Raw genomic sequence first — 13,334 nt, 5'->3', positions numbered from 1 at the left:
CTCTCCCAGTGTGATTAAGCAAGTAATTTTCCAAGTTAAGGGCATTAGGCGTTCAGGTTTCAACGTGTATAAATCCATTATGCTCTTCAGAAAATACCAGCCATAATCCTTTCCATTCAGGAAACAGCTCACAAATATACAGAGTCCAATATATTATTACAAAAATCAAGGGAACAGCTCTGGCACCGTTTGTGACAATGCTCAGACTCTATTTAGAAGCACTGCTTAGATCTCAGCTCCTGATCTCTGACCATGTCTGTTCAAAGCTATTTCATCCTCCAGTGTTCTTCCCGTACTAATCTTGCCTTCTCAAGCACAGATTACCTTAAAGGGAGATTAAAAATAGCTCTTTGCACAATTAGTGTAGAGTAGGGCCCAGAGATTTCTGCCTAGCCTGCTGAACTAGGGCTGGCTCCCTTCAGGAGGTGTACACTGGCTAATGATACATATGCTGTCACATCAAACATGCTTTTGCCTCCTTCCCTGAACAAAAGCAAGTGCCTTGTGTGTGCCATGTAGTGTACGTGTTGCTATGGCTCACTCTTGGCAAGAAGCACCCCAGTGAACAATGAAGACAACTGCCAGAGGAAATCATACAATCATAGTACGGTGTGGGTTGGAAGGGACCTTTAAAGGTCATCTAGTCCAGCCCCCCTGCAATGAGCAGGGACAGCTTCAAATAGATCAGGTTACTCAGAGCCCCGTCCAACCTGACTTTAAATATTTCCAGGGATGGGGCATCTACCACCGCTCTGGGCAACCTATTCCAGTGTTTCACCACCCTCATCATAAAAAAAATCTCCCTTATGTCTAGTCTAAATCAATGCTCTTTTAGTTTAAAAGTATTACTCCTTGTCCTATTGCTACAAGCCCTGCTAAAATTCTGTCCCCTTCTTTCTTTATAAGCCCCCTCTAATTATTGAAAGGCTGCAGTAGGGTCTCCCTGGAGCCTTCTCTTCTGCAGGCTGAACAGCTCCGACTCTCTCAGCCTTCCCTCCTAAGAGAGGTGCTCCATCTCTCTGATCATTTTTGTGGCCCTCTCCTTAGAGCACATCAGCTTTCCTAGAGCTCCCAAACCAACACCCTCTGAGACTCTTGGTTGTGAGGCTTTGACCCACCAGCATGGAAAGAAAGCAAAATGATCAGGGGTGGCTGGGGCTTCTTCGGTAAACAAAGCAAATGAAAACTGGTGGCAATTCCTAACACAGTCCTTCTGTCACAGTAGGAGATGGCAATTTCATTTACTCACAAGCTGACGAAAGCCAGAAAGGCAAAGTCGCCCGACTGCTGAGCCCTGTGATTTACTCGCAGAACTCTGCCCACTGCATGACTTTCTGGTACCACATGTCCGGTGCACACGTCGGCACCCTGAAGATCAAACTGCGGTACCAAAAGCCAGATGAATACGACCAGGTGCTGTGGACCCTGAGCGGGCACCAAGCAAACTGCTGGAAGGAAGGACGTGTTCTTCTTCACAAGTCTGTGAAACACTATCAGGTGAGTCTGGCTGCACCTCACTGAACTAACAGAACTGAGGCCACTAAGACCTGGCTGGTCATGTTTTATACGCCATAGCAGAAGATGTCACTGAAGGATTTACTCAGACAGTATCTATACCTACAGATGAGGTGCTGTTGCTGTGACAGTAATAATAGTGACATATTTCATGGTATCTCAGATGACAGTGATACAATCAATTTGTTATCAAAGGCCAAATAAAATACTTTAGAAATGATTTCTCATCTGTCACAAAACTGCATCCTTGCCACCATTTTGCCGCTGATGTAACAGTCTTTAATGAAGTTATGACATTATATAAATTCACATTTGCATATGCAAGTTCATAAAGGCATGCAGGGCATATTGGCAGGCCACAATCAAAGTACATGTAGCTATGGCATCATGACAAGTGAAGATGCGTGATAACAACTAAATAAGATGTCCTGAATGCTGCAATTGTGTGTTAACATGAAAACAATGTGAACATTATCTTATTTTGCCAGGTGGTTATTGAGGGAGAAATTGGAAAAGGAACTGGAGGAATTGCTGTGGATGATATTAAAATTGACAATCACGTAGCACAGGAGGACTGCCGAAGTAAGTATGAACAGCAAAAACATACAGAGAACTCATCAAAAACATTTATTTTCTTTTGATAGCTTTTTTATCTGTGAGAAAGGGATACATAATTATTAGCTATATATGGAAGTTTTGCACTGAAAACATCCTGATCTGGCCCATAGCTTTATTCATAGTAAATGCTACTGGTATCATCTCAGTACTGCAGCAACTGCAGTCTTTTGGATCAGAACTGGCATCCTACTGACACGAGTCACAGCATGTTCACATTCTCACATCTCTCCCTGCAGTTCATATTGCTTCCGTCTTTAATTTTTTCTGTTTTTTTATAATGTTCTTCCCTGGTTTACCTAACGCTCAAAATCCAATTTCATTTCCTCACCTTTTTTAGATTACTTACTACCAGGCCTACTTGATTTCTATTTTAAAGGAACATATCAAACCCTTACAGGATACACAGGCAAGGTAAAATAACTCCTTCTGTGTCCTCTGCTGTCCTGTAATTCTGAGTTTTCTGTGACTCATTTGCTGTAGTCACCAGCTCCCAGACATACAGGACACAAAGTAATGTTAGAACATAGCCTTTTCCACACCTGAGCCAGGCTATTGCTGAGATGCTATCTGAGTCCTTTTATTTCTGGCCAGTCTTGAGTTATTCCAGTCACTGCTGATCATACACACATTGCATAGTGCATGTAATTTGGCAGCAGCAACCCCAGATAAACAAGCAACTGAACCCTGTCCTTCATGACAGAGATGAAGCAATGACTTTTATGTAGGAGAGGGAACAGAACTGAGAACCCTCAGCTTTAGAAAGATAAACTTATGCCATATGAGTTGGCAGCACAACTGAGAGCAATAATAGAGGATGTTCCTCACATTTTGTAGTTAATATCCTTTGGAGAGTAACATGTCAGACTTCAGCTACATGATAGTTTCACTGCAGGATGAGAAAACTGTACAGTCTCATTTTATCACACAGTCCATCTTCTGTGGTTCAGCGTACACCATCAGAATGACAGTTACCAGGAAAGAGAGGCAGGACACACTGTTTGGTCCTCCCGCAGTGCCCTCAGTGACAAGAAAGATGCTGGGACCACAGCGATTGTATTTACGTGGCTCCAGAATGAGAGAGGGAAACAAGTTCCTTCCTACCTCCACATGTTTTGGTTGTTCAAACTGAATGCTGAGCAAAGATTTTGGCCTGTGGGAGCTAAAGCCAAAAGCTGTCTGAAACCCAAACACAAGTCATCTTGCTGCAGTCAGTGAAACTGTTCTTGTGATTAACTATGCCTACACTGATGAAGTGTTATGGAATTGGGCTCCAAAATTGTAAATACAATGAATGAGATGCTAATTCATTACACTGATTTCTCTTTCCCAGGCATGGAAAACCCCTGCTGATAACTAAAACTGTGCCAAGACTGGGCGGAGAGGAGTTTTTAAATCTTTCTTTTTTCTCCATTAATTTTCAGAGCCTATCATAATGAACAATTCTGTCAAGCTGACATAATGATGCTCTGACACAGGAAAATCTGCTATACCATTATTGCCAGCACGATAGTCAATCAGTGTTTGTAACCCTAATAATCAATGTCAATTCTCTCTGCTTCATTAGAGTCAACTGATGTGGAGAATGAAATAGATGAAGAAGATGACCCAGAAAGTAATCAAACAGGTAAAAATTGTGTTATTGTTAAAAAGGAATTAATTTTTAAATGTATTTTCTTGTGATTTTGTGTATTCCATTTATTTATTTGTAGATAGTTCTCTAACTGCATATTGTATCACAGATTTTTGCTTTATCTAGATCAGATGCTAAAGAGGCTTACACTTACTTGATGGATGTAATAGTCTTATTCTTCTATGTTATATAATCTTACGAACTTTGTATTATTTATACCTGTCTCATTTCTTCCAAATTTTATATACATAATTTGGTACATGGTATACATATATATGCATGCACACTATAGCTCCTTAGTATTTTGTTATCTAGAAGGCTTGTCCACAGCTGAGGAAACAGCTATCATTATATCTTACCATTTATGACTCGCACAATTAAACTCAAAACTCTTCAGGCTAATTGTTTCACAGACCTGGCTGAAAATGTCATTTTATGACCAGTCTACCAAAGCATTATCATTTTCTATGGTGATGGCTGTAAATGGATCATTAAACGGATCATAATTGTCATACTGTCCCAATAATAAAATATACTTGCATTTTTCAGGCAATGAGCTTATTTTTTTTCTGTTACAGTCAACAGGATTGGTATCATTGATTTCAGCGACAGCAGGGTTTGTCCAGAAAGACTTTTTGGCTTCTCCTGCAACAGTTAGCAGGATTTGCAAGCCTATTGGATCTCTTTCATAAACTGAAAGGGTTGAGGGAAAACATTATCATACCCAGTGAATATTTTACCGAAGGGGAAAGAGTGCTCTTCTGTGTCAGTTTTGCCACTGTTTCCATTTCAAGGTCCAATCCTGAAGTCAGTGAAGTGGAGATGGATGCAAAATGGCTGGAGATTCCCAGCTAATATCTAAGGCTATAAACATCCAGACTGAGCTGAATAAGATTTAATTAATAATTTTGAACTAACTACTGCAAGCTGGTAAAATATAATCAAAAAGTCTGGTTATTCATTCCCAAGACTCCCACTTAATCCAAGGCAGAATTAGACCCCTACTAACCGGCAGCAGATTCAAGGTTTGGAGAACAGTTTGAAAAAAAATCAACTGTTTGGGCCACATTATAGTTTTCAGCTATTTATGACTACCTCCAAGAAGCTAGGTTTTCAAATTATGTAGCAACTCATTTCAAAAACTTTATGTCCTTTCTCCAAATTTACAACTCTTAAAACAAATTTCTAACTAGAGTCGGTTCTGAAAATTTCGCAATTCTTTACTCCATTTCAGGGTTTACACCTCCATACCATACAGGCGAGGACTACGATGATAACATCTCCAGGAAACCAGGCAATGTCCTGAAGACCCTAGACCCAATCCTTATTACCATCATAGCCATGAGTGCACTCGGGGTGCTTTTAGGAGCCATCTGTGGAGTCGTCCTGTACTGTGCCTGTTGGCACAATGGGATGTCAGAGAGGAACTTGTCTGCACTGGAGAACTACAATTTTGAACTGGTCGATGGTGTAAAACTGAAAAAAGATAAACTAAACACACAGAATTCATACTCAGAAGCATGAAGGTATAAAGCGACTGGAGAAGTTTCAGAGAATTGGGATGGAAGGACATAGCTCGGTCATGCTGGGGAACTGTTGATCTTCTTTTACTGTACAGGCTGAAAAGTGCATTGATGACACTGAGCCAAGCTTTTCTCAGGAGCTTCAATGAGTGTGTAACTGATAAACATGGACAACAATCTGTGTTAACAATCTGAATCATGTACAGTCTGCTTTTTCTGTTGGTTTTATTTGAAATAATCAAATGCTGGTGTTGAGACCAAGTATGATTGACTTATAATTCATTTTGTCTTTCTTTCTCTCCCTCTTTCATTTTCCTTTAATGGATAATTTTGTTTTAACTGTGCAAAATCCAAGATGCTGTCACAAAATGTATTCAGTGGGGTCCTTTGGATGGACATGCTGTCTGTAGCTCAGTGCCCAGAACATATTGGAGTAACAGCAATTTAGTGGACTCCTGCACCTGTATTTGTGTATAATTGCTCGTGTTGTGCATAGGCAAAGAAGGGTTAGGATGTTTTTGAAAGTACTGCTGCATCAGTACCAATATAGTGTGTCAGCTCTGTTTACGAAGCAATACAGTCAAATTTTATTGATGTTTTTCAGTGTTGTACTAAATTTTGTGCTTGTGAACTCCATAAAAGAGTATGTGCCATCATCAGACACAACTGGTAACCAAGTGTACTGCCTAAAAACTAAACAAAAAAGTCCTTGGCACTGGCTAGTGTATGTCCTCTCAAGTGCCTTTTTGTTTGTACTGCTTCTCATTGTGTTAACATTAAGTACAGCTCTGCTTCTCTGCAGTTAGGCCCTTGTCTTTGATCATATTCTGATGGCTCACTGACTAAAAGAAAAGTATATTTTAGTGTAAGAAAGTAGCCTCAGCAAGGCAAGGCCTAATCAGATTTGACAACCTGGCTCGATTGTTCTGCTTCCTGTATTTCAACTTCATGTCTCTTGACCCTTTTGTATAAAGCTGCAATATCCCCTTTTATTGTTCTTTCATATAGAATGTATTTTCAAATGTAAAATCTCTCTCCCTTTCTCTTCTCTTTCTCTCTTTCTTTCTCTCTCTGAGTAGATTGCATAAGCATTTGCCATTGCCAAGGAAAGAAAACTGCAGCTTTAACTTGCTGGTAATGGCAAAGGATTTTATTAGAGTTTGTGTTAAAAAATAAGGGAAAATTCTTAACTTTACCCTCCAAAGTCGAACTTTGGGTTTCTTCTTAACAGCATAAAGTGACAGTATCTTTTTTCCTGAAGTCATGAACCATGTCGTTTATCCTGAACAGCTTGCCTGTTAATTACACCGGGGAAAATGATTCCCTTACTCAAAAGATTGCCTTTAAACTAAGAAACTTTCCTCCTCCTGCCCCTACCTGAACCCAGAGTTCTGTTCTCTCAGTGAATGTGCATTTTCATGCTAATCAATGCTAATTGAGCTTACACATGGGTACTGAGGGCAGAATAAAATCCCACAGTGTATGTAGGGTATATTCTTACCATCCTGTTACATCCAATTGGCATTTCATACCAGGAGGTTTCTGTTTGACCAGAAGTGCAGATAGTGACAGATTCAGTGAGCTGAGTAATGTAAGCTGTCAGAAAAATGTGTTTGACAATTATGTGGCAATTTTTTAACATTTTAGGACAAATATTATTGGACGAATAATATTCAACAGCCTATTCAGCTGGTCCAACAGGGTAAAAGGAAACAAGAGTATGTTTCCCACAGGGGTCCACAGGAGGAGGTGGGGGACCAGAGGGATCGCTCCCCTCCTGCAGGTGTGAGGGGAGCCCCTGGGTTTTCTGCAGTGACCCACACACAGCACAGCCATAACTGGGGGGGGCAGTGGAAGAAGGCAGCTTTAACCTTCCCCTGGGTATCCACCAACTAGCAGGTAAAACCAGTGCAAACACGGGGAAAGGGACATCCCTCAAAGTGCTGAACTCGTGTTTTTCCTCACTGAAATCTCCAAACAGAGTCAGGGAAGAGATTGTGGCTTTCTGAGTTAGTCTTTTCCAAAATTGGTTTTGCAGTAGAGCAAATGAAGTATCCTGTCCAGGATTAGGGCTAAAGAAGGGCCAGTTCAGCCTCGAATTACACAGAGCAACAGAATCCACCCCTGTTTATCAATTAAATATTTTGAAGCACATAATCTCACCAATATAAACCGTAAACCAGAAAAATCTGCAGAAAAACCACCAGTAACCTAGAAATTGAACAAAAGAGAGGGAGACTGAAGGTAAAAATATGAGTTTTGAAGTTGAAAATCTTTTAAAGGAAGACCCAAAAGAAAAAAAGCAGTGGACAGTTGCTACTTCAAAGGAGTCCTAAAGGCAAAGACCATGGTGAAAATTCAAACACCCACTTCAGGTCATCAAGCCTTAGATGCCTAAATTAGATGAGTTACCTCCCCAGGCTCTAGACCTTGGGTCCTCCAGAAGGCGAGACAGAGCACCTAGGGCCTGAAAGTTTTGCCTAAAAGTTAGTCCATGAAATGTCCCAAGTGACAAACTCACTTTGGCAGAGGTAGAATTTTAGTTGTATCTAACACTGTAATTTGACCATAATGGTATCACAGCAGCTAGTTAATTAACCCAAAGAAAAAAAGGTTTTTTTCAAAACTATTTTCGGCACACCACCACTGTGTGATCCAGGTGTTAGGGTCTGTTCTCCTCAGTGGGAAAAACTTCTAGTCCACTAACTTGAGAGTTACATGCATATATTGCCTTGAAGAGGAAATCCCACTGGGGAGCCCAAGCTTTTGAAATATTCACGTGGATTTCAATAGATTCTGGGCCAGCTCTTGGTCTTGATCTATTTGAACAGCAAAGCTGGTAGTTGGTGGGTTTTTTCCTTCTTTTAACATACTGAGAATAGTGAACGTAAAAAGAAATATATCTCCTTTGCGGTCTTCAGACCTTACTATGATAATGAGGATTAGCACTGAAGATTTGATTTCTCTGAAGGTCATAGAATGAAAGTTGCCCTTCAATAAAGGAAAAATGATACTGCAACTTTACATTGAAAAGTATCTTGCACTGATAAATATATTTAAAAAAATTATATGTTTATAAAGTTATTAATTTGTAAAGGCAGTGTTACAAAATGTTCAGTTTATATTGTTTTAGATTGTTTCATAATTTTTAAAGTGTAAAATAACATATTTTTTTCTTTATTGAAAAACTATAAAAATCTTCTGTAGTAAAATGATTTCATTTTACTGGTATATTATTGCTTCATGTTTTGTACCATCATAAAACTTTGTGCAAATTTTTTTTACAGAAATTTTTATTTTCTATGACAATATGACACTTGTAAATTGTTGTTTCAAAATGAACAGCGAAGCCTTAACTTTAAATGACATTTGTATTCTCAGACACTGAGTAGCATAAAAAAAAACACATAGAACTGAACTGTAACTTAAATTTTCAAACTATGACTACTACATTCCAAAGAAACAGTTGAATTAAACATTTTCATAAAATATCCCATACCTGATGTATTTTATTATGCTAAAATGGATTGGTTTTATTAAATGGCTGGTTTTGTTTAGCATCTTGCAACAAGCACGGTGTTTTAATCATGGTTACATTTGTTGGTAGGCAACTCCAACAAGCACCTTGGTGGGACCATTCATGGTTTAAGGAGGCATTCACCCTCTGCCTGCCCCCCACTTCTTTCTCCCTGCTGGAAGACACTCCCACTACATTCCTAACTTGTAGCTAAACAGCAGAAATTTAAGAGGAGAAATCTGTCACCAATGCTTTTAGGTTGTAATTCACCTCGCTGCCATGGGAAGCCCAAGCTGCACACCCTCTGTGGGTCATATGTGCCCCTTGTTGCTCTTAGTAGGGTGAGATGTGCTGCAGAGTAACGTCCATTTCTGACAAGTTCCCCGCTGTGTCTCTGCTCCAGTAGTAAGGTTGATACAGATGAGGTCCCTTCCAATCTCCACTGAAGCTATCAGGACATACCCAGATCTCCCAATGCAGAGCACAAGTTGTTGACAGGAGCAAATGCTGCAAGGGCAGCCCATTGGGCCTAATTCTGCATTCAGCTGGGGGCTGAACTCATCTGTGGAACATATGAGCGTGGGTAGGAAGTCCATCAAGAGGTTTGTATCCAGATCAGAAACTTTAGATTGCACATTTCCTCTTTTATGCAATACTTGCTTATTTGTTTCTTTTTAACACTGAGCACTCTGCACATTAAAGTTTGTCAAATCCTTTCCTTATGCTGAACACACGAACGATGCACGTGCTGTCAGTATGTCATTAGGCTGAGTATTCATGGACAAACATTTTACTTCTGATAGATACTTTACTACTCCTGGGAAAAATATTGTACTTATTACCACATATGTGATGACTTACTCTTGAAGAGAAAGCACCAAATCTTGCCTCCTTGAGAGAGCAGCATTGTGGGTTTAAAATATGAGATGTAACTACAGCAAGGCACCTGAGCAAAACTCTGCTTTGCGGTCAGGGTAAGGATTGCTGCCAAAAGACATTTGTGATGGTCGTTGTCCATACAATCACTGCATCTAACTTCCTTAGAAATGTTATGCACCTCATTGCACTCTGTTTGGTTCTGTGATAACCAGCCGTGGGGGGCTCTTCGAGGGAAAATAAACGGCAATGGAATTAATTAGTGAAAAATAGAAGAATCTATAAAGTGAATCCACTGAGAATGAAGTTCAGAGGAGAGTCACAAATATTTTACATTAAGGAAAGTCTCTTTCTTTCATTTAGGGGAAATTAATTAGCCTAGAAGCTAACAAGTACTTACCACTGAACCTTCAGTTTTCCACGCTGGATAGGTTGACAAAAAGCTGACAAAGACAAAAATGGTGCAATGGGATCTGAATAACATTTCAGAGCATAACTTGTAAACTTGAAAGAAAAAGAAGAGCAGATGGAAATAACAGATGGGTCAGCTACAGACATCCAGTGACAGAAGTGCGTAACTGTGAGGTGCAGATATTAGGGTCATGGTCTGTAAAAAGGGTCTTTGGCAGGTAGTGACAAGCAAACCCTGTTATTATTTCATCAAATGTACCAGCCTTGAGCCACCTGCCATGCAGTCACAGTGCTGAGTCCGGTCCCATTTCCTTGCCTTTGGCAGGATGTAAAATACAATTACACAGCAAAAGGCAGATGTACAGGAGAGGTAGGGGCAGAACAGCTGACGTATAGTTGGGTAAGGCCCGCTGGCATCATGGAAATGGCAGCAGTGCCTGCCCATACAAACTTTCCCTCTGCCAGTCCCAGTGGTGATGAAGGCTCATCAGTCCTCATAAACTACCTTTAATGAGGCATATGAAGGCTTAACAGGTGCATATTAATATAGCTCTAAATTTGACCCTCATAAGTCTTTTCTTACGTACAATTAGTCCATTTCTAAGTCAATTCTCCTAACCCACTTTGCTAAAATCAAATGTCAAAGCTGGTTTTGATTTTCAGATCATGGCATCTAGTCCTTACATCACAGAATTAATTCCCTTTCCATTCCTTAATTGTACTGTCCTTTGCAATGCATTACTCCTAACAGTATATTAGTTCAAGCAACATTAATTTATTAGAGATTAGAGCTTTAATTTCTTCCTTTAATACGATTTTGTGCCTCAAGTCGCCCATAACAGCAATTTTATCTACAAGTGTTTGTTAAATTATAACAGAATGTATCTGATTTTTTTTTGCCACGGGATACTTTGTATAGCTATTTCATTTGCCGATTAGTCCCCCCGTAGATCCTAATTGCTTTTCTACAGTAGGTCAGTTCTCTACATACTCTTCTCATAGCAACACACAATCAAACTCTAATCTTATCACCTCAGGACTGATGGTGTCTCAACATTTATAACTGAAAATCTCATTAAAAAATCTTCCAGCATTTTTCACAGATGGATGGAGTCTTACAATGTGTCCAAACCTAATTCCACCTTCAGTAATCATATTCTCCTATTTAAATTTATATTGTTTTTATTTGTCTTTCAGAAATTTGATTCATGTCCCTGTCATTGTACAGCATCACTGTGCACCATGCACTGTGGTTTATTACCGACAGTTGTGTTTCCATAGTGGGTGAGGTGGGATCAATTGAAAAAGGAATTGCAGTCTTACTGGAGCACTGTTGATACCAGAGAGAGAGAGGTCAGGTGGTGCCCTCAGGGGGACAAGGCTAGGAGAAGAAGGAGAAGGTTTGGCAGGGTTTGGCAGATGTTGCCATGACAAAGACTGAGGGATTTAATGAGAGGATGAAGGGCTTGCCTGAGGAAACAAGTATTTCAGGTGACATGAGCTGCAAAGGGAATTAACAGAAAACTCCCTTGTTCAGTTCCTTCATTTTTTCCTCAAAAAAAAAAAAAAAAAAAAAGCCCTTCACAATTCTCCAAAAATGTCTGCATTACAGAAATGTCTCTTGCAGCTGTCATGCACTTTTAAATCCTCAGGCATGGAAGAAGGGAGTGGGGGTACCAACCCATCTGTTAGCTGAATCTAAATGGTGGACTTCTACACTCAAAAAGAGACAACAGGTGTGGATGTGTGTCTTTGAAGAGCCAGGCAGCATCTCAAGACTATAAGATTGGCATTCTTGCATCATCTTCATCCTGAGCACCTTTATTCCCTTTCCTCTGTAACATGTGTTTTTATGCCATTTGTTTCAGAAGTTAATTGCCTGGGCTGAACTACTGCTTTTTATGACTTCCTGCTGTTACTATACTTTTCCTTAGTGCAATTTATGCTGCCCTCACTGCTCAAAAACTTTTTTAAACATCTCCCTAAGCATTACTAAGGCATGCATAGCATGAAATAGCCCCACTCGGTGTCACACATACCCTGTATCAGAAGAGAGAAGAGCCCACTTCATCCCACCCCTCCTCTTCCACATCCCTGCCAGGGCTGTGTTCACCGTGTCAGGGACCCAGATGCTATGCCTTTAATAAATAATCTACCTTTCAGGAAGCCTCAATGTTTTCTACATCAGGCCTGATATCTTTGCATTAATTCATTAATTAAATACTGATATCCAACTTCCTACTAAATATTTACTTACCAGCTTCATAAATGTTGGCATACCAGAGTGGATCGTTCTCATTTTGCCTTTTGAGACCACTAACTAGACTCTGGTGTTCTATCTTTCTCTCCTTTAACCTTCTAACCAGATTCTGTTTCCCATCGCTTTATCAGCAAGGAAAAGAAAAATGAGAAAACCTAAAATTAAGGCATAGTTGTGTCTACTTTCTATCTGTGTGACTGAAAAAAACATTGTGTATATAAAAAAAATTAAATTTCTTTTTATTTTGAAATGTATTTTTGTGGAGTGAAGAGGAAAGGCACCAGTCTGGTTGGAGGTGGCATTTGAGATGTCTGAGAAGCAGTAAGGAGACAGCCGTTGGAGCCTCCTGAAAATGGTCCTGTAACATTTGGAAAGGCCTAAGAGCTCTGCAAAGTGATGGGAGCACAGGATTATCAAAGTAGACAGGCTAGGAAGGTTTTGGGTCACCCCAAGCATGGTTGACAAAATGGAAGAAAAGCAGGAAAAGGTGTTGAGAGTACATCAGGAAGGGCCTCCTTATTCTAGGTTCTACTAGTTTCTCTTTTAATTAGTCCTCAGAAGGTGGGAAGCAAAGCAAGGAATGAACTCAACTACAACTCAGTCCCACCTGCCGTGCATGTTAACTAATTTGTGTCTACCATTATCATGCAGGTCTGGGACTGAGGCAAGGAGAAGTCAGTTGCCACCACCCTTTGTGTGAAGGATCTCTGACCCTCAAAGCCAACTCCTTTGCATGTCCTTTGGACTGTTAAATGCAGGACTGATACTACCCATTGCTCACATATTTAAATGTATTTTTTTCTCACTGTAGGCCATATTATCTTCCTTTTCAATTTCTTTGGCATTTTCTTCTTCTTAAGACAAGGCCTGCCAAATAACCCATGTTTCCCCAGACTGTTTTGCATGGTGCAGGGCAACCCAGTTGCCCTTTATCAGCTGAGGAAGCCGAGCGTGGGGCCAGACCTCCCATTCACTCAGCTGATG

General features: G+C 40.1%; 1 protein-coding gene across 1 annotated transcript in view; it reads left to right on the top strand.

Moving 5' to 3' along the window:
• NRP1 (neuropilin 1) overlaps positions 1 to 8,777 on the top strand; it is a 114,679-nt gene extending 105,902 nt beyond the window's left edge. Inside the window, 5 exon segments of the mRNA XM_040591116.1 lie at positions 1,226 to 1,497; positions 2,004 to 2,097; positions 3,698 to 3,757; positions 4,998 to 5,252; positions 5,255 to 8,777. Coding sequence (XP_040447050.1) covers positions 1,226 to 1,497; positions 2,004 to 2,097; positions 3,698 to 3,757; positions 4,998 to 5,252; positions 5,255 to 5,295 — 722 coding nt within the window. The 3' untranslated portion in view covers positions 5,296 to 8,777.
• The last annotated feature ends 4,557 nt before the right edge of the window (positions 8,778 to 13,334 follow it).

Source organism: Falco naumanni, chromosome 4, assembly GCF_017639655.2.
Source record: "Falco naumanni isolate bFalNau1 chromosome 4, bFalNau1.pat, whole genome shotgun sequence".
In the NCBI taxonomy this organism is placed as follows: Eukaryota; Metazoa; Chordata; class Aves; order Falconiformes; family Falconidae; genus Falco; species Falco naumanni.
This window is presented reverse-complemented; position numbering and strand designations above follow the sequence as displayed.